This window comes from Cricetulus griseus (assembly GCF_003668045.3).
Source record: "Cricetulus griseus strain 17A/GY chromosome 1 unlocalized genomic scaffold, alternate assembly CriGri-PICRH-1.0 chr1_0, whole genome shotgun sequence".
Taxonomy (NCBI): domain Eukaryota; kingdom Metazoa; phylum Chordata; class Mammalia; order Rodentia; family Cricetidae; genus Cricetulus; species Cricetulus griseus.
In genome coordinates this window covers 192,848,216-192,870,900 of record NW_023276806.1, presented here as the reverse complement: position 1 = coordinate 192,870,900, position 22,685 = coordinate 192,848,216, and the positions used below count along the sequence as shown (strand labels likewise).

At 38.7% G+C, this 22,685-nt stretch overlaps 1 protein-coding gene across 8 annotated transcripts in view; it reads right to left on the bottom strand.

Moving 5' to 3' along the window:
* Positions 1 to 22,685, bottom strand: part of Cnot4 (CCR4-NOT transcription complex subunit 4) — a 104,241-nt gene that overhangs the window by 44,603 nt on the left and 36,953 nt on the right. For 7 of the 8 annotated variants that reach the window (XM_027391447.2, XM_027391449.2, XM_027391451.2 and 4 more), the window contains exons 2-6: positions 16,240 to 16,505; positions 11,777 to 11,974; positions 4,206 to 4,292; positions 3,374 to 3,475; positions 2,558 to 2,683 (exon numbers count right to left, since the gene is read on the bottom strand). In XM_027391447.2, the coding sequence (XP_027247248.1) occupies positions 2,558 to 2,683; positions 3,374 to 3,475; positions 4,206 to 4,292; positions 11,777 to 11,974; positions 16,240 to 16,413 (687 nt within the window). In that variant the 5' untranslated portion in view covers positions 16,414 to 16,505. The remainder of the gene's footprint in view (positions 1 to 2,557; positions 2,684 to 3,373; positions 3,476 to 4,205; positions 4,293 to 11,776; positions 11,975 to 16,239; positions 16,506 to 22,685) is intronic. The other variant, XM_027391450.2, reaches the window with a different exon arrangement.

The following is a 22,685-nucleotide window of genomic DNA, read 5'->3' as shown; positions in this document are numbered from 1 at the left end:
GTCACAACAGCTGGAAGGAAACCCAGAACATCTGATGATGAAACAATTTCTGCGTTTATTTAAAGATAACGGCATAAGGAATCCACAGTTTTCTTGCATTTTTCTTTTTCTTGACACCAGGTAAAAGTGTCATTGATTTGTTTTTATTCTCTACTTTCTCCCTACTGATAACAAAATAAAAATTAATGTCTTAAACTCTAAACCAGGAATAAGCAGTTTACAGTCAGTCTCTCCTGTTGTCCCAATGCTTCACTGGGGCACAGTTAGGCTACTCATTTATACACTGTGTGCATGCTTCCTTGCTACAGAGTCAGAGTGAAGTGTTACAATAGGGATAGTGGAGCACAGTGACAGACAAGATGTTCCATAGTCTAGAAATCCTAAAATACTTCACTAGGCGAGCCTTTACAGAAAGCCTTGCTGGCATCCACTGTATATACCTGAAAACACTGCTTTACTGTAGTTGGGGTAGCTTTATATCAGAAGGCAATGTCACAAAGGGTACAGGAGAAATCAGGCAAGGATCACTGCACAAGCAAACTGTAAACACAAATAAATGGCAATGTATGTCTTAACTAAAAGGACATTTCACTTACTGATGGGAATATCAACTATTTTAAAGCTGTGACTTAAGTATATATTGTGGCAAAATGAAAATATAGCAGAAAAAAATAAAATAAATATGAAGCAAAAGTGGTATCATCTAACTTAGCACAAAAAAACTGCATCTCATCCAGCACTGCTCCCTACTCTGACACACAAGCTGGTTACTCAATTCTGAGTTACATAATAACATGGTGTTTGGTTTTTGCTGTGATACAACTTACTCAAATTTTCTTTCCAAACTGAGAAATATTTTACCAAAGAAACTATCAGAATAATTTTAAACTCGGGTAAAAAGAACATATTATGAATAAGTTTTAAGGTGAAAAATATATTTAGATGTGGATTTTATATCTTTAAAACATGAACCACCTAAAAAATTACTTTTGTAAGCAATATTTTTGGAGCTATTATGGCTCAGCCCGATATATAAGTGATTATGGAGTTCATTCAAGCAGTTAAAAATCTCACCATGTGCATTTTTCTCCTATTGTTGAACAACAGTTTTATTTACATGAGATTTACTTGGACTTTGAAATCCTTAGACAAATTTCCACTGTAACAGCAAATATATGGGCGCTACTTAAAATAGAGTTTGAAATGTTATCTATCTAGATTTCATCTAAGAAGGTTAACCCAGGAGCTAGGGAGATGACTCAGTGGGCAAAGTGGTGCAGTACAAACGTGTGTGTGTGTGTGTGTGTGTGTGTGTGTGTGTGTGTGTGTGTGTGTGTGTGTGTGTGTGTGTGTGTGTGTGTGTGTGCAGAATACAGTAAGATACTAGGTACTCTTTAGGCAGCCAGTTTCAAAAGTAAAGGTGTCGACTCCATGTGCACCTCTGGCTTCCACAGGTGCGTGGACAGGTGAGGGCTCCGCACAAATCCATATATGCCACACATACATGCACACACACGCAAAAAAACAAAATTCTATGTAAAGAAAAAGCATTCAGAAACAAAATTTTTAAAGTACTAAATGAAAAAAAATTGTATTGTGTGCCCCACTGAATATCATAATTTTAAACACTTTCTTATTTTCAAAGACAGTAGTGTCAAAATCACCAAGATGTTTAAATAATGGGACTTAACCTGCATTAACTCCAAGTCAAAAGAGACAAAACTTCATGCTGTTTACAATCTGCCTTTAAAGGAGCTCATATATTTTCTAGTTTGACCTGGAATAAAAAGTAGCAATGAATGCCCCCCACCTTCTAAATGAGAAGTATTCCTGCAAAAGTCCACAGCAACAATCTGAAGTCCTCATCTACAAAAGGGAACTGCAGCATTGTGCTTTGGTATAATCCTCATTTTAATATGCCGTATGGTCAACATTTTTACTTGTAAAAGCATGTTTATACTACAAATTGAAAGGAGACAGGAGAAGAGGAAACGTAAAAAAAGAAGACAGGATATTAAGCCTTCAAGTTACCTTTTATAGGACAATGACTACTCTGTGGACACTTTCAAAGTAGAGTCACTGCTTAAAAATGATTATCACCATCATTGGACACATTATTTTCTAGAACATTCTATAAAGAGTAGATGTTGAACCAAAACAAAGAAAGCAACAACAAAAAACCCCAACTAATAATTACTGTAACTCCTTGGCTTTCTTCCTGCTGACATTCTCCTTAAAGTGGACTCCCCAAAGTGTTCCCTGCGGTCAGCCAGGCTCCCTTTTGAATATATGCTGGCACATTAAAACCTCTGCAACATTTTGCAACAGATCAATCTGCTGATTCACTAATGTAGTTTTCTGATTCAGCTGACCACAGACTCATTTTTATTGTAACCGTGTCCTTAGAAGAGACATTTTAAGATATGCTTTGGAAATGTTACTTTAAAGTAATACAAAAAATCAACAACAGTAACAACTCTTCCTTCTTGCCTTCACAATTATAACTTTAAAAGTAATTCCTTTTGTACTAAATTGGTAAGTCACATGAGTTTACTACCTGCATTTCCTCTTTTGTGAAGCTGGCTGCCTCGTCTCCCAATTCATGCAGATACATGCAGTCAGGCTTTGGGCATTGCATATTCTTTAAGAAGTAACTGCAGTATTTTGTTGTACCTAAAGACGCCTGGAGGAGGAAGAGGGGAGCAGGGGAAAGAATACTCAAAATATGAATTGATACCATGATGTCAATTTCCATTATTATTGTTATGACTTCACCTAAAATGAGCACAGAACACAATGTGACTGAGAATACTAGGGCGCTGATTACTGGTGGACTTATTGCAGACATTCACTTGGGAGAGCTAGAGAAAACATCTAAGTGAATGGTTTCCAAAATTTGCAAATTTGAATCTTCTTCTCTAGGCACCAGGGGCACAAAAAAGCCTGTTACGTGTTTATAAGTAATTCAATTCAGAAGAAAGGAAATTCCTCTTTTAAATGATGCCATCCTTTTTTCATTTACACTGGTTGGGACTATTTGCCCAAACGTAAACCAAAGGTCAGGTATTTAGTAACAACAAATCACAACTATTACCTGTTTGTGATGAGAACAGTTCCATTTTCACAAGAAAAACATGAACCAAAATGTTAAAGTACTATTTCCTAAATAATGTGTATTCCTACCCAGTAAATAGAGTCCTACTTATTACTAAATAATTTGCACATAACAGGTTGGTATGGAAACCAAAAAAGACAACCTTTAAATTAAATTAAATGCCTTCAAAGTTACCGTTTAAATGCCAGGTACTACTCTACGTTTTAACCTTACCCCTTCCTCTTAAAAGACAGAAAATAATCAAGAGAAACATATTACCTTAAGTGTCCTGCCATCTACCACCACATTGTTGACACACTGTATTGCTCTGAGAGCATCTTCTGACCGGATATAGGTTACATAAGCACTGGCACTCGGACCCTAAAGCGAAGCACATTCCATCCCGTTGTTATTAGTTTCAAATTAATACTGCAAAATAAAATTCTTTTGCAACCTGCCTAAGAATTCTAAAGGTTTTTATTTCACTACTGACATTGTTAATAATAATAGCAATAATTAGAAGTAGTAGTTTTTGATATAATGTTCTTTTGACTAGCTCATTTAAAAGCATCATACTTGACCTTTACCTAGCTATAAGTGGATTATAACATAGGTAAATAATATCTTTCCTCCCCCATTGCTTATTTTTCAAAAGTAACTTGACAGGCTCATCAAAGTTACAAAATAGTTTAAAAGTGAAATTTTAAAAGATCACACTTAAAGACATTGTATCAAAACAAATACTCTCAAAAATAAACACAAGTTGTTAAGTAATGGCAGTTTGACAGAGCTGTCTATTTTTTTAATATCTAAAATTAATATGATTATAAATCAATACCTAATTATCAGGTTACCTGGTAACCACCCCCACCCCTTACCCCCATAAACTTCTGTTTTTCTATTTCCCTCTTACTCCATCAAGCCATTCGCTCTAAGACCTGAGGGATCAAATGAACATTAAAAACTCCCCCATCCCACCAACAGAGGTCACTACACTATAACTCCTTTGACCCTCAAGCTTTCTGATTGCAGAAAGAAAATTTTCCTTCTGACAGCCCAGGTCAAGCCCAGACCATAGGGAGGAAAGGCAAAAATCCCTATGATGAGTTACCTGTGAGCCTGCATATGATGTGCTATTATTGATGACAACTTTATGTATTTTACCAAACTTCCCAAAATACTCTGGTCGTTTTAAAACCTATAAAAGAAGAAGAAATAAGGCATAAACTGTCCCCGCTTTAATCATCTTTATCCTGATAATGGGGACATTCATCATCCCTTGTAAGTGAAAAGCACACCAGTAATTGTTTAAGTTTCTAATTAATGTAACTACCTCCTAGTATATTTATGTAGCTAACTCACAGGATATTTTAGGAGTCTAAGAGCTATTCTTCTTCTTCTTTTGAAACACTAAATAGGAACTGAGCCTTAAGATCTTTAACATTATTATGTTCTAATAGTTGCATCAATATTCTATGGGATCTTACCTTCACAGAATTCAACTGTATTGTCACTAATAAATGCTTTTTATAAGGCAGTAACGATCAAAACTATATATAAGAACAGACATAAGCAATGACATTCATGTCTCATAAATAAATATATGTTACACTAAGTCACTGTTTATAAATTCCAAATACACTGACAGCACCCCAGCCTTCTGTGCCTTATCACCATGTGTTTAATTTCCCATGCCAGTGAACTAACTCATTATGTTGTATCTGTCTCGTGGTTATTCCCTCCTCACAATCTTTGCTGCTAAATTACATCTGGAAAACCAACTTACATTCTTCCTCTAGTCACTTCTTGGTGTTTTCCTGTCCTCAAATCTCTCTCACCTCTGTTACTCTGTGATTACTAGTGTTCTTTTAGATCTTCTTACAGGTTATGGATCTTCTTAGATCCATAACCTTGACTAATCTGATCATAGTATTGTATGATACAAAACCTCTCCCATGACTTGGAACTACCTCAACATTAAATTTTGTTCATTTCCTGAAACTTTACAGACAACAACTATTTCTCAGAGAGCAGTCTATATTGTGCCATTAATTCTTAACAGATTTCAACTTAATACATACTAACCTCACTATATTTTAGGTATTTATAAGATTATACACAGCCTGTTTTAATGGATTAAAAGGTGACTACAGTGACTTCCACTTTTTTCTCTCTATCCAGATCGATTGTCTAATAGAATAATAATGGTAGCTAACTAAATAAAACCTCATTCCCAGATTGTTTCAGGGTTAAAGGATTGAGAAGAAAATAGTTTAAAAGTGGTTTTCTGGTCAGTAGAATTTGAAACTGCATTCAATAAATATTCCAGCTGGAAGAATACCAATTCAGCTAGCATGTTCACAGCTAAATGCCTGCTTCCCAAGGCTGGCAGCACACAGTTGTTCCCCAGCAGCAGCTCATATCCTAAGTGAGTTTATAGCAGAGCTGCAGCTCTCAGTGAAGGAAGCATTGCAGGGGCCACTTTAGAGATGAGTGCAAGTTTTAACTGGGGGTTGACTAAAGTAAGAGGGAAACATTCCTAGCATTCAGAGCATGGAAGCCAGGGATTCTTCCATGGCTCAAACTAGCCCTGCCCAACAATGGTTCTCTATATATTCTGAATGTCCTACAGACATGTGTGTAGCTATGAGGCCTACTTAGAGTTAAGGGAAATCAGAAACTCTGTATTATACATAAACACAGAACAAAGTATGTTCTCAGTTTTGACATAAATTGAATTTACAGATAAATTCTTTAACTGCTACATTTAGTGATTCTGCAAATTAGATGAAAGGTTATTTTGTGGTGTAAAAACACTCCAAGAAATAGAATATTAATGCAAATCATTGAGAGGCAAGTTAAAAAAGAAATTCCTATCCAATAGGGCTAAGGCAGACCAAAGAATTGACGTAGTAAATTCCAAAGTAGTAATAATGCTTCTGGCTTAAAAAGCCACAGATCACAGGTGGGTAGGTTCTAGAGTAGCTGTGCTCAAGCACTTACATGCAGAAAAGGTCCTTTCATCATTATTTTCCATACACGCGCAGGGAGGGGTGGGTGGGTGGGTGGGTGTGTGTGTGTGTGTGTGTGTGTGTGTGTGTGTGTGTGTGTGTGTGTGTCTGAAATATATAAGGAGAGATTATACCATTAAGAATTCACTTTTAATTGCAATAGTGATTATTTAAAACATAAGACTTTAAGGAAAGTGGAATGTCTTTTGGGGATTTTGGTCATACTTTTAGTATCTAAGTGTCCTATACATATCTATACTTGACTTATCTCAAGGATTTCTCCATCCTTGTCTTTTGAGGGTGCTATACACGATAGGTGTGGTACTGCCAACACTTAGGAGGCAGAGGCAGATAGATCTCTGAGTTCACGACTAGGCTGGTCTACAGAGTAAGTTCCAGGTCAACTAGGGCTACACAGGAAAAGCCTTGTCATGAAAAAACAAAAACAAAATAAATAAACAAAAGTGTTATAGGCTATGGATGTTTTATTTTTCTCTTCCGGGAAACATATGTTGTCTACTGGAAACTGGAATAAAGGTGTCCCACCTGGTACAAGAATATTTAGGGCACAGGGGAGAACAGAAATTTAGACTAGCCCAAGGAAACCTGGGTCATTTTCATTAAGACAGAAAAACAGTGGCATATGTGGCCAGAAAGGAAGTTTGCCATAGGTCATGTAGTGTTCGGGCCCTCAAAAGGAATTTGAGTTTTACTCTGATTAGGAAACGTGGAGGACTACTGTAAGAAAATGAAGGATACAATCTGTTTGGCTATAGGGTAGAGTACAAGCTTATAGGAGTTAAGGCAAGGGCAAATTCAGGGGACCATTATTTAGAAAGTAGTGCCTGCATCAAATGCTGTTAACTGGTCCAGTGAAATTAAGTCATTAAGAAAATGATCGGTAGCTAGGTGGTGGTGGCACACACCTTAGCACTTAGGAGGCAAAGACAGGCAGATTTCTGAGTTTGAGGCTAGCTGGTCTACAAAGCCAGTTACAGAACAGCCAGGGGTACACAGAGAAAACCTGTCTCAACCGCCCCCGCAAAAAAGAAGGAAGGAAGAAGGGAAAGAAAGAGAGAGAAAGAGAAAAGGGGGTAATATTTCATTAAAAAGCTGTGGTTCTAGATTCTGGTTGTACACAGGAGGTAATTTGGGACTTTGGCAAGTTATCCACACAGGTCTTTCCCCAAAATATTCTGATCAAGTACTGTATACCACACAAGAATGCATAGTAAAATGCAAATGAATGTGATCTAACAAACAAAACAAAAAAGGAAGGTATGTTATATAATATGAGCTTTTCTAAAAGGAGGCAGCAATGAAGCATTTTTGGAGTTGAAGAACTAAAGGCACTGTTTAATGGAAACAATCTCTGGTGAATTACATTGACATGCCCATATGATAGCTGGAATGTTATTTCCAGAGCACAGATCCAGCATGTTATTCTACTCTTGAGAACATTCAACAGCTTTCTACTGCCTCTAGGATAAAATGCAAATTCCTCAGCATTGTTGACAAGCCTTTCATAATGAAGTGCCACTCAACTTGTCCTAATCACACTTCTCATCACTGAACTCTAACCTTCCAGACAAAGAAATCAGATTGCAGAATGAGGTCTTAAATGAAAAAAAATGAATTGTGTTAGCATTAAGTGAAAAGAATTACATAAAAATCTAGGTATGATAACTCATAACACAGTAAGTTCAGGAGTTTAGGGCAACAGACTTTCTCAAAAGGAAAACAAAAATTTGAATGTGTACATCAATGACATTGGTAGGCCTCTCAGTATCACATGAAAGGCTGTTACAGCAAAGGAAATTTGTGGTGACGTATTACGTCTGAGCTGAGGTAGAGGTAAGAGCTAGTGCCTGGATGCTTTGCTTTTCTGATCTTCAACTTGAAGCCTGAACTTCAATATCAGTCTCTGGATCTTTTATTTATCGTGTTACAAAATTCAAAGAATTTGAACATTCTATATTAACACAAACACTCTAGATTTTGCCTAAACAACTGATAAAACAGAGGCAGAAGTATTCTTTTGGAATATAGTCAATTATTCATGGACACTGCTAAGAAAGACAAAACTGTGGCAATCAGAGGCTGCTTGGTGGATAATGAATGGACTAACAAAGCAATCATCAGCACAGAATACACCAGCATAGGAGAAGCTCTATCATAATAAAAATCATTCAACTTGCCTTTGCCTCAGTTTCTAGTTTATAAAATGAAATGTTTATGCTTGAATAGCTGCTTAATTCCTCAAATGAAATGCTCTTTGGTGCCACCACATGCCTGGGACACTATCCGACTTTACTTGCTGCCTAGCTAATATCAATTTTCAAAGCTGATCCTGATCATCCTTTTCTTGGGGAGGTTTTTTTCAAGTGCATGTGTATTTTGCCTGCATGTAAATATGCTCACCATGTGCATGTGGTACCACTCAGAGGCTAGAAGAGGATGTCAGATCCCCTGGAACTGGAGTTAGAAATGCTTGTGAGCCACCATATAGGTACTCAGAACCAAACTCAGGTCCTTTGCAAGAGCAATAAATGCTCTTAATTGCTGGCCTATAAACTTGTTAAGAGTACAGTCTATGTCTGGCTTGCTACCTAACTTAACTTCAGCTTCAAACAGCATATTTTCAAAAAATTCAGCTTTTCATAAAAATGATTATCTCCACAAACTTGAAATCTGAGGATTTTTAAGATATAATTACCCCTTAATCATCAAATTACCCACAGATTCTGAGATGCTTTTCTATTGACATTAAAATAGATTTGATAACTGATCTTGATATAAAATTTTATGACATACAAATTTCAAAACTACACTTTTAGGACTTTAAGATAAATTACCTCTTAATCATCAACAAATTAACATATCTTCTAAGATTTTTTTTCTGCTAAAAAAAGAATACAATTGATAATCAATCCACTTCTAGATGTGGCTCCACTTTGCTACCAATACTAGAGTTGGCTAAACTAAAGATAAATATAAACAAACAGGAGGCAATTTCACACCCAAAAGCTCTCAAATCAAGATGAAAATCCCAGCAAGTTACTGAAGTAGCAATTTCAGAAAGGCAAAAGTAATCAATAAGATTAGGGAGAAGTAACAAAAAGACGTAAGTAAGCCAGAGAGGTGGGACAAAGCACTTGCTGTGCCTGTCTGACAACCTGAACTCTATCCATGAAACCCATGTAAAGGTCAAAGAAAACCAACTTCACAAAGTTATCTGCTGACCTCCACATCACAAGTATATTCTCCCTCAATAACACGCATGTACACAAGCACACATTTATGTATGTATGTATGTATGTATGTATGTATGTATGTACACACACACACACACACACACACACACACAGAGAGAGAGAGAGAGAGAGAGAGAGAGAGAGAGAGAGAGAGAGAGAGAGAAGTCATGGTCAAGAGAAATGGTCACAGAAGGGGTGGGATTGTGTCTGCCTGAGGAATGAGAAAACAAGATGGAAGAAGTGACTGCTGAAATTAAGTTGGGTCTAATATTTCTTACTGAAGTTCTTTTTTGTTTGAATTTTTTTTTCCTTGTTTCTTGTGACAGGACCTACTTCTTTAGCTCAGGATGGCCCAGCACTCATTAAGTTTGTTCATTTATTTTATTTATTTATTTTTGGTTTTTCAAGATAGGGTTTCTCTATGGCTGTCGTGGAACTAGCTCTTGTAGACCAGGTTGGTCTCGAACTCACAGAGATCTGCTTGCCTCTGCCTCCTAAATGCTGGGATTAAAGGTGTGCGCCACCACCGCCTGGCCTCAAGTATCAATTCTAGACCAATCCCTTTGAAAAAACAAAAACAAAAAACAACAAACAGATCTCCTGAATAAGATATAAACACTACAGCCAAGGTCCCTGGACCTAGACGCCTAATAATTCTTTGTATGTAGTATGTAGGGTTGTAGAGGGCAGGACAGGGGAGTGGATATGTACCATGGCACATATGTGGAGGTCAGGGGACAGCTTTGCAGAGTTGATGCTCTCCTACCATTACAGGAGATCCAGGGACTGGACTTGGGTCACTGAGCCATCTTACTGGCCCAGATCCTAGTAATTCTTGAGTTGTATCCATTTTTTAATGCTCATGATAGGTTCTTCCAAACAATGGCTCCCTGCGATTCTCCTCTATTGATCGGGAGGAATTTTTGAGGCCTTAATATAAACTCATCAACTGTTTACAAAAACAGCCAGCAGATTCAGTTACGGTTAGATATGAAGTTATCCCTCCAAAGGGATCATATACTGACGGTTTGGTCTGTAGCTGGTAGATATGAAAGGTTTGGCCTAATCAATGATCAATTTGCTTATAGATTCATAACTAATAAATTACTGAAAGGTCACAGAAACTATGGAAAGTGGGGGTCACTAAGGTTGCCTTTGAAAGTTATGTTGTTCCCAGCCCCTTACTTTGTCTGTCTTTCTGCCTTTGGGCTGCATGAAATGAACAGTGTCTTCTTTCACATTCAGCGGCCAGCAGGGTGAGGTATCTCACCTTAGACCCACAGCAATAGAGCCAGTGAAAACTTCAGACAGGCACTATTAACCAAAATAAATTTTGTTTAAAGTTTTCTTCCCCCAGCCCACCAGGGATTTGCCACAGTTAGTAAAAAGCTGTTGGAAACAGACAGGTGAGTGTTCTACTACAGAGCTAATGCCCAGGACTCTGAAGAACATTACCTCAAACTGTTATCAAGAACTTATTTTGGAAGACTACCCAAAGTCAGCACTTTCCTACTGAAGCAAACATTCTAGCTGATACTCAGCTTCAATTTTCCTTCCCAGCAATCTTGTCAGCACTTCATGGTATAGTGGAAATTAAAGATTAGCCAATACAAATCCCAAGTCCACAAGAAAGTATAAGCTCAGAGAAACTTTGGTAAGACTAATTAAAGGAGGAGAAAAGAGAGAGATTAAGAGCCACCAATTAGGGAAGTGGACTACAAAGAACTTGGTCTTTTATTTCACTTAATCAAATTCTCCTTCTTTCCCTAAAACTGGCTTAGAATGACAAAGTAAAGGGATATGATAAACTACAACTGTTCTGAAAGAACAAGAGTTACTGCTTGGGGAGCACAGAGATGGCTCAGATGGTTCAGCTGGTAAAGACACTCACTGTTGGGACTGACGACCTGAGTTAGATCCCCAGAACCCACACAGTGAAGGGGGGAAACAGTTCTGAAAACTCCTCTGACCTCTACACATACACTGTGGCAGACACACTACTACTTGGGCAGCTCATTAAGATTACTTAGTAGCTGCAAATAACTGTGTCTCCAATCACTTTGTCCACACAGCTACAGAGAAGGGAAAGAGAGAGGAAAAAAAAAAAATTTCTCACAACTCTTATTAGCCTTAAGGATAACAGGATTGTTATTTTCACAAGCTATCAGCACTAAGGGGGACTTTTAGTTCAAGACAGTAGTTTCACAATTGAAACTGAAGCCCAGAAAGATTAAGATATGCCTAAGATCATAACTGGCCACAGGTTCTTAGCCATTATAAAAACTATTACTATTATTTATGCTTTCTCCCAAGACTTATTATTTTCAGAGAAATCTTCCAGTTTCTCAGGGTCAATTACTATTTTCCAATAACACAAAAGACCATCATGCTGATAAAGAAAACACAAGAGGACTTACTTCTGGGTCGGCTAGGCGTTGTGACAGACCTACAACAAAGACGAGGTTTTTTTGAACCACACGTACACTAGCCAAATGTTTTCGATTTTCTGAAATTTTCTGTTTTCTCTCATTTTGTTTCTGTTTTTTCTCATTTTTTATCCTTTGCAATTCTTCCTGGGAAAGTGGTTTATAAACTGCTGGGTCTTCTGGATATGGCTATAAGCACAACAAATAAGATGAAGTTAGCATTAAATAGAAAACTGCATAAATGGTAAATAAGCAATTCTACGCAGCAGGTATAAGACCATTAGTTTTCTCTCTTCTAACTATTCCAACTTCGTTAAAATATTTTTACTTAATAAAAGTTAAAAGTTCTAAAAATTATTTTTTAAAGCTTAGCAGAGATCATTTTTAGCACAAATGTTAAAACAAAATCAACTACTTAGTCTTGGTATTCCCATTACAGCTTGCACACGGTTCTTAGGAAGATTATGCTTCTAAGATGGAGATACTCTGCAAAAGGCAACAAAGATCTGGGCCCAAGCTGCTGCCGAGGGCTATGTGTGGGTCCATGGTGCTATAGCAGCCATGTTTGTGTTGATGTCCGTAGCTCCTGTTGCCACCAAGGGCCATGTGGCTGCCCAGGGTCAGGTCAGTCACCTGAGTTCATGCTGGTTGCTGAGGGACATGCTACAGCAAGGGCCATTCAGATCTGAGTGACCTGAGTTGCTACCCAACACCATAGTAACATAAGGCCACAGCTGCAGCTGAGGACTATGTCTAGGTCTGTAGCCTTACTGCAGCCAGGGTCTGTGTTGATGTCCAAAGTTCCTGCTACCATCAAATACTACATGATGCCTGAGAACGAGGGGCCATGTTAGTGTCCAAGGGCCATGCTGATCTGAGAGGCCTGCATTGCTACCTGGGGCAATGGTGACATCCAGATCCAATGCTGCTGACAACCATGTCTGGGTCCATGTCTGGGTATGTGGTACGCCCAGCAGCCAGGGTCTGTGCTGCCACCAAAGGTTATAGGAAGCCTAAGGGTGTGGCCCCAACCTAATACCTTATTCATGTCCAGGGGCCATACGGCCACCAGAATCATCCTGATCTAAGTGGCCTTTGCTCCTACCGGAAGCCACGATGTTGTCAAGGTCCAAGCTGCTGCCAAGGGCCATGTCTGGGTCTGTGGTCCTGCTGTAGCTTGGGTTTGTGCTGATAACTGTGGCCCATGTTGTTTCAGAGGGCCATGCTGAGCCAGGCCTGAGATAGCTAACTCTGCCCCTCATTGGACCCTACAGCAAGAAAGCTGCCCTCATCATCCCCCACCCAGGAAACACAATCCCACCCTTCACCATAGGTGGGGGAGAGAGAGCTAACCCTTGCCTGAGGTGGGCAGACCAGTGGCCTGGACTTATCTGAGCCTTGGGTTGGCCCACCCTAACTTATACCCCATCTAGGATCTGCTGGAGCTAGTGAAGGGACTGGTCCTGTGGAATGATAACCACAACATCTCCAAAACACAGGAAAGCCATGGAATATTCCAGAAGAGTTTCAGTGAGGATCCAATGATGATGGTGTACCAGAAACCAGAGGCCATGAACCAGACCAACGACTCAAACGGACGTTTGCAAATAAAGCTGATTGGACAAAAGGGTATAATGTGTGACACACCACAGTTCCCAATGTCACCAGGGTCAATGAAGAGGTACTGGAGAGTTGGGAAAGATGGAGGAGAAAAGAGGGCTTTTGTTGTTCTTGTTTTGCTTTTCTTTTGTTTTTTGCTTGCTTTGCTTTTGTATGATTTGTTTTTTAATTTCTGTTTGGGGGCTGTTGCAGGGGGTGTGTACACTAAGACTAGAAGGTGAGCAGAATTGGAATACATGATGTGAAAAATCCCAAAGAAATTGTGTTAAATATAAAGAAAGCAAAGAAGATATATTTCTATCATCAACAAAATATAAATGTTTAAATATTTAAGGAAATCCTACTATGTGCTAAAATAATACATTACATGCTAGTTTGTGTGTGTGTGTGTGTGAATGTGGAGGCCTCTACTCATTTATTTGTGACAGACTTTCTCACTGAATCTGGAGCTCACCAATGGCTAAAGTAGCAGGCCAGCAAGCTCCAGGGATCCTTCCCACCCCTCGGGTGGTGAGGTCATAGAAACATGCCTGGCTTTTACATCAATGTTCAGTATCCAACTCTAGTTCTCAGGAGTACTTGACCTACCTACTAAACCAGGTCCTCAGCCCATATCCTTTTTGGTTGTTTGTTTTAAATACATTGCTAGTCTAAAGAAAAAAGATGAGCCAGGCATTGATGGCAAACGCCTTTAATCCCAACACTCGGGAGACAGAGGCAGGCGGATCTCTGTGAGTTCAAGGACAGCCTGGTCTACAGAGCAAGTTCCAGGACAGGCTTCAAAGCAATAACAGAGAAACCCTGTCTCAAAAAACCAAAAGAAAAAGAGAGAGGGAGAGGGAGAGGGGGAGAGGGGGAGAGGGGGAGGGAGGGAGGAGGAGAGAGGGAGGGAGAGAGAGAGAGAGAGAGAGAGAGAGAGAGAGAGAGAGAGAGAGAGAGAGAGAGAGAGAGCACAAGAGCATAAATATTTAAGACTGGCTGAAGAATTCAAATTTAGTTCTAACATTATCTGGCCATGAGCCCTAAAACAACCCAGTCTCTAAGCCTCAGTATTCTCATGTATAAAGTGAAAACAGCCCTAAAATTTGATGTACAGATTAAGTAATATTCAAAACAATTATCATTGTGGCCTCAAAAAACTACTAGCAATCTTCTCTGTTGTGTGTCTTTGTCTTTTCCTTCTCAGGATTATAGTATTTTCATTCCTACAGATAATATCAGGGCCACTGGTGGATCAAAAATGTGCAATCAGAGTGCCAGGCTTTGAATTCCAGTCATCCTTCTCCAAAACTATATGACCATTCTGCCCCAGCCTTCTCATCTGTAAAATGGGAATCACATTTAATCAGAGGTTTTGTAGAAGTTAATCGGGTTAAAAGTGATTAAAATTTGTTCTGCACAAATTAGTACTAAAGACTGTTATCAGCCGGGCGTTGGTGGCACACTCCTTTAATCCCAGCACTTGGGTGGCAGATGCAGGTAGATCTCTGTGAGTTCCAGGCCAGCCTGGTCTCCAGAGGGAGTGCCAAGATAGGCTATAAAGCTACACACAAAGAAACCCTGTCTCGGAAAAAAAAACAAAAAACAAACAAACAAAAAAGACTGAGTTATCAGTACTACTAATAACACAATAAATGGATGGCAGTTATTTAAAACTGAGTAGAAAGATCCAAGGGCAGATGTAATGATTAATTTTCATTGTCAAACTGACTGGATTTAGAATCATCTAGATACACCTCTGGGCTTGTGTCACAGGGTGTTTCCAGAGAGGACTGGGGGGGGGGGGCAACTCTAATGTGGCTGGCACCATCCCATGGACTGGGGTGCACAACTGAATGAAAAGGTGAAAGGTCAGCTGAGCATCAGAGTGTCCCTCTCTGCTTCCAATTTAGTATCCCACATTAATATAGAACATGTTTTCCTAGTTCCACATTATCATATCCAAACTCAATAGTTCTTTACCAATTTTAATTAGAAAGCACCAAAATCATCTATTTTCTTGGCCAGAGATTATATAACTTTACAGCCAGTTAACACTACAAAGACAACAGTTAGTGCTGACTCCCAGTCCAGTGCTCTTTCTAATTCATTATGCCTTAAAAATCACACAATGTTTGTTTTAAAACCAACCACTCATATTAGATATAAAGCAAAGGATAGCCGGACTACAATCCACAGCTCCAGAGAAGCTAGATCCTTCTTCCAGTATTTGATGGAACCAGATGTATAGGAGATCTACAACCAAGCACCAGGCTGAACTCCAGGAATCCAGTCAAAGAGAGGGAGGAGGGATTACATGAATAAGGGAAATCAAGATCATGATGGAGAAATCTAGAGAGACAGTTGAACCAAGCTCGTGGAAACTAATGAATGCTGGACTGACTGACAGCTGTGGAGCCTCCGTGGGACCAAACTAGGCCTTCTGTATGTGGGAGAAAGCTTGGACTATCTGAGGGGCCCTGGGAGTAGGACCAGGATCTATCCCTGGTGCATGAGCTAGCTTGTTAGAGCCCATTTCCTATGAAGGGATGCCATGCTCAGAGTTAATGCAGATGACAGGGGCATGGTCCTGCCCCAACTTAATGTGCCAAATTATGTTGATTCTCCATGGCATCCCTTACCTGTTGGGAGGAGTGGATGGGGGGTGGCCTGGGGAGTGGGGAGGCAAGAGAGGTGGGAGGGAGAACTTTGGTTGGAATATGAAATGAAATTTAAATAAGTATTTTAAAAATTGAGAACAAAAAACCCACTCATACTCATGGGGAAAGAATACACAATAATGGATAGGGAAAAAAAAAACATACAGGAAAATAAAGTTGTTTAGAAGCACTTACCTTTCTACAGGCAGGACAAAGCCCATTCTCGTCAGTGCGAATGCGATGCCAACAAAATCGGCATATCTGGTAGCCACAGGTGCAAGGGAAAAAGTTAATATCGTCTATCTCCAAGGGCTCCATGCAAAGAGGGCATTCCACAGGGTCTTCTTTTGCATCAGGACTGCGAGACATCTTCACGCTTGTTATACAGCAGCAAAGGTTTATAATAATTTAAGGGAGAAGGAAATTCAGCACTGAGAGCTAAAATGTAGAACTCTGAAGACCTGCATGAGAAAAAAATAAAAACACACCATTTACTACAGGTAAAAATACTAACTTTTGCAATAGATGTCATTTCTGCATATGAAGAAAAAATAACTGGCATTTTAGGTTTCAGATCAAATAGAATATAAAAGAATTCCCATTTTTTTTCCAACTAAGACATTTAATACTGATCTACACACTGTCTATAACACATTTTAGGAAAAGAAAATAAAGGAGATGAAATGGCTCAGAGGGTGAAAGCACTGGCTGCACAAGCCTACTGACCTGAGCTCAATCACCAGAGTTCACACAGGAGAGAACCAACTCTGTAAAGTTCTCCTTTGACTTCTACACACAAGCCATGACATGTGCATGCCAACATATTTGTTCTCTTAAATAACAGTAACAATAAAAGTTCAAAACTATGCATACTTAACTATGTATCTTTTACTTAAAAACTAATAAGAACCATAACAATTAGGATATGCCAAAATGTATCACAATTTACAAAAGGGACTGATAAAAATAAGATTTAATCACCTATGGTTACAGATTAATATAAAATTCTTGCCAGAGAAAATACAGTTTAAAACTAAACAAGCATGCCCTAACTGTTTACAAATATATAATACTATGCCAGTGAAAACTGCTGAGCAAACAGGTATGTTTATAAAATATTCCTATATTAAGTGCTACAAAAAGTATTTAAGAAATCAGAGAACAAACAGACCTTTCTAACCCAGTCATGCTTTGTGAAATGTGAATTCTTTTTAAGTTATGGAGAGTTGAAAACCAGTTAACAATTTCATGCTAAAGAGTATACTGAAATCACTATTTGCAGTTGAAAAATGGAAAAGCTGCAAACTAATCTACATCTTGATGCAATCCCACAGCACAATGGTTTGGAAACAATACACAATTCAACAAAGCAATTTTAAAGGTTACCCTGAAGAGTGTATATGAGAACAACTGACACTTCTGAGGGCTAAATATGATGATTAGCCCTATCAGACACTCAACTGGCTTTCTATGAAGCTGTGACTTCTTACTTCAGGAAAGCAGAGAAAAAAACAACAAAAACAAAAAAAAAACAAACAAAAAAAAAAACTAAGAAAACTCAGAGATGGAAATAAATAATAAAATTTCATTTAATTTTTAATAGAAATCACACTACAAATCAATATAGATGGGAAGGACCCCCCCCACACACACACACACACACACTTTTTTTTTCTTTTTTTTTTTTTTTAGACAAGGTTTCTCTGTAACAGCCAGGCTGTCCTGGAACTCACAGAAATCCACCTGACTCTGCCTCCCCAGTGCTGGGATAATAAACACAGTGCCACCATTTTATAAATAGTAAGAAACAGATAGTGTTCTTGGTAGGGATGGACCATTTTATAAATAATGAAAAACACTGCTACATATCTAAGTTACACTATAATTACACCCAGTGGGGTGGTGGCACAGAGGCCTTTAATCTCAGCACTTGGGTCTCCAAGTTTAAGGCCAGGCTGTTCTACACAGAGTTCCAGGACAGCCAGAGCTACGTGGAGAAACCATGTCTCCAAAAGCCAAAATAAACGAATAGAATTCACTAACATGAAAAGAAGAAAACAAAATTAAAAGAATATAACGTAGGTTCAATTCACAGTACCCACATGGTGGCTGTTAAACATCCATAACTCCAGTGCTAGAGGATCCAATACCCTCTTCTGACCTTTATGGGCACACATGAAATCTTTAAAAATAAATAGCCAGACAAAGATTCACAGACAGGTAGATAATGGATAAAGAAACAAAATCCTGTGTTTTTTATTCAATATACTGCCTAAGCAAGAAGCTCCTCCATATAAATACACCCGTGAACCAAGCAGTGTGTTATGTTCAATAATCATTATATCAAAGAACAGAAACTGCCAACATAACATCCATGAGCAGGGAAATCATTAATAGTTAAGACACAGCAATATAGCTGGGAATGCTTATACCCAACACCAATGAAGTGGAGACATGAAGATACAAGAATGCTGCGAGTCTATGCTACAGTAGGCCATCTAGTGCTACAGTATGAATCTCTGGCTTTAGAGACAGAGAGATAGCAATTTAGTAAATTTGTGTAAGTTGACTCATAAAGAGATCTATTCTTTACTAAGACTTTAAAAAGAAGAACAAGCTGGAGAACTACTATCTAATTCTTTATATAACAACCCATACATAATTTCACTAAGAAAATAAGACAAGGATGCTGACATAGCAAAAAAATAAAAGTAGACATCTTTTGTTAGACAAGATCTGTTACTATCTGAATAGATATAAAAATGTTATTTTTAAAATCAAGTGGACAAACCATCGGGTGGGTTGTTTTCATTTTCTAGAGAAAATGTCTGACTTTAATGATTAGATGGGAGATGCTAAAACAGTGTCTTCTGTTTTCTACCATACACTAAGAATGGGGCAGCCAAGCTAGAATCAGCTGTAAATTAGCTGTGTTCCTGGAATATCATCCTATGAATCTATAATGTTATTTCAAATTTAAAGTTAAAAGAAAAAATGCATGTATATTTATAAGCAATCCAACATATCTAGTTTATAAAACTGAATTAGCCATTTTCTCCATATTAAAACCAGGGGTGCAGAATAGATTTCTGCTGAGTAATTTGAGCATCCAAAACTGTAGAAAACAGGCTCCAAACAGCTTCTACCAACAGGAAACTGAACTGAAATTAAGGTCTGCTATCTATATTTCTAATATTTGTGGCTTTAAGATGTTTTCTTCTTCTTTTCTCTCCTTTTGGGCGGGAGGGGGATGCAGGAGGAAGGGCAGGGTCTCTCTATGGAGCCCTGGCTTCTTGCAACTCACTTCCTAAACCAGGCTGTCCTCAAAGTCTGCCTGTCTCTGCCTCTTGAGTGCTGGTTACTAAAGGCATGTGCTACCATGCCCAACTGAAAGACTTTTTTTTTTTTTTAACTACACATCATTAGCATTTTAGTGAAGTAATCTATTGAATGCTGAGAAGGAAACAAATATTGAGGCTTAGGAATACCAAATCTTTCTAGAAAATGTACTACTATAAATAAAAGAAATATTGAATAACATTTTCAGGCTTTTAAAATTATGTTTTTAATTTTTAAAGGTTTGTAAGACTGTATATTCACAGAAGGAAGGAAGGAAGGAAGGAAGGAAGGAAGGAAGGAAGGAAGGAAGGGAGAGAGGGAGGGAAGGAAGGAAGGAAGGAGCAAGAGGTATCATAAGAGAGTTAATAATACAAAAGTATCTTCATCTGAATACTTTCGGCATTATGGAGAGATTCCACAGAAGCAGGTCATCAAATGTTATCCAAGAGTGGTAAAATATATGTGGATAAAGTGGCATTTGAAGAAAAAGTGCTCATTTCCACCTCATCTCTTCCACTAAGTAGATATATGATCTTGGGTAACACAGTGCAAAGTTCCAGGGCTTGATTTACTTACCTCAAAAACTGCAAATAGGGCCTGAGGTAGCTCAGAGAGTAAAGATGATGGGGAGTGAAGGGAGGGGAACACCTCGAGGTGAAGTCATGCCATACAAAAGGACTCACACAGGAGGTTATTGGAAGGAGAGAGAGATGGGGCAGAGTTCAGTACCTAGGGACAAGAGAGTGGAAGAGAAAGAGAGGGAAAGGGAGGGAAAGAAAGAGATAGGAGGTGGGCAGAGTCCTTTTAAAAGGAACGTAGTGAATGTGCACAGGTGGTGCTCTTAGTGGCTGCAGCTGAGGGTACATCCTGTCAGAACCGCAAAGGCAGACCAGTATAGATGCCTGAATACTAACAAAAGTCTAAAGAACTGAATTTGATCCCTGGAAGCCATGCAGTAGAAGAGGTGAACAAAGTTCTGCAAGAATTTCCAGCACATGCAAGCAAACACACAGAGTAAAAATACACAGAGAAATTTAATCTTTTTAAAATTATTTTAAAAGTTTTTCTGTCAAAGGAAGACAATATCCCAGAAAGAGAGTCAAAAATTCAAAAAGGGACAATGAGGAAAGAACCTAGTAAAAGTAAAAATAAAAAGAATCACATATAAAGTATTAGCATCTAACTTGTTAGACTTAAGAATAATTTTAAAAAGTTGGAAATAACATATAGGTAGGAAAAGAGTAAAATAAGCTAATACACTTGGAAGACCAACTGCAAAGATGGTAAAATTTAAAGGGCAACCACATAACACTTTGTAATTACTAATTCCATGCCCTCTAGCTACTTTAGAAAAACAGGTGACCATCTGTATGAAGAGTCAGGGATAAGCTTCTGGAACACTGTTTTGCTACAGCAAATAATTGGCTAAATGTCCATCAATGGGAAATGGTAGGTTTTGTTAGGTTAATTAAACTGTATTGTAAGGACTAAGATGGCACTTAGGAATTGTAACAGGAGGTTGCTCCAAGCTCCAGTCCAGCCTGAGCAGGAAGTGGAAAGTAGAGAAACACCATATTGTCTCTCATACGTAGATCCTAACTAATTTATATATGAACGTACTTCTGGAACTGAATAAGGACACGGGTCAGAAAACTACAAAGAGACACATGCAGGGGGTGCTTTGAGGGAGATGAGTGGAAAGGGTTAATAGGATACATGAGATAATGAAAGCAGAAGGAATACAGGCAAGGAGACAGCTAAGTGGAACAAACTGGCAGGTGATCAGCTAAAACTGAGACTGCATGAAAACAACAGGAGGAAACCTAATGCTAATTGATGCTAACAATGCTAATTAAAAGTTTACAAAATTTTAATAAAGCTTGAACTTGAACAAGACTGACAATAAAAAAGGACAAAGATGAATCTATATACATCAAAACTGAATAAAAAGGCTAGCTGGAAATACTGAATAACAAGTGTTATATTTAAAATGTTTCTCAAATCCCCAGCACTTGGGAAGCAGAGGCAGGTGAATCTCTGAGTTCCTAGATGGCCAATCTACAGAGTGAGTTCTAGGACAGCCAGGGAGACACAGAGAAACCCTATCTCAAAATAAATTAAACAAAACAAAAATTCTACATAATTATATAATGAATTCATGGGGAAAAATATAAACTGATAAATATTAGCAGTTACAACAAAAACTCTGTCTTGAAAAACAAACATGCACCAGCCCTGTGAAGAGTCATATATTGTGGTCACACACCCAAAAGAGCTTTGAACCCATTCCAGGGATGGTCCATCCTCAAACCTGGCAAGTTTTCCCCAAAACCCCACATAACCATCAAATGCACATAATCCTTGATCTCACTGACTTACAACTTTATGACACATACAGCACATACTCAAAATTTCCATCTTTCACAGGGCATTATCACAACCGTTAGGAAAATGGACTGCCATGACCAGAAATGTTACAGTTCTGGAAGGGTAAGGACAGAAAGAGAAGTGGGGTTTTTAGGTAACTGTTCTATTAGAAACTTGAGGCCAGCTATAACTGAAAATATTCCAGACACAAATGCACAACTGAGATTCCAAATTACCATTTAGTATGCTTTGTGCTGTAGGAGATAAAATAGCTCACACACACACACACACACACACACACACACACACACACACACACACACACCCGAATGTATGCTGACCCAAGACACCCTTTCCTGATTCAGTATTCCAGCAAAATTTTTTAACTTTTTAAAAGACATTAAATAATAAAATGACCCAGTTTGAACTTCAAGCTGAATGTTATAAAAGCAAAACAGCTGACCACTAGCTTCTTACCTCTACCTCAGACTGAATGGGCTGATCCTGTCTCCACGAGCTCTCATCCAAGTCTCAGACTGTAACCTCTCCAGTCTGACTGAAGAATGAATGCCTCTCTTGAGACTTTGCTTCTGTCTTATATACTTCCCTATTGTTGGGGTTAAAGGTGTGAGCTATAGTTCTCTTTTAGACTGATTCACTCTTGTATAGATCTGGGTGGCCTTGGACTTGGAGAGATCTACTTTTTTTTTCCCTTTCGAGAGGGTTTCTCTGGGCTTTGGAGGCTGTCTTGGAACTAGCTCTTGTAGACCAGGCTGGTCTAGGAACTCACAGAGATCCACCTGCCTCTGCCTCCCCAGTGCTGGGATTAAAGGTGTGCACCACCACAGCCCGGCTCTGTTTACATCTTAATCCTGAGTCCTAGGATTACAGGTGTGTGCCACCACCTCCTAGCTTCTGGCTGCTGAGATTAAAGG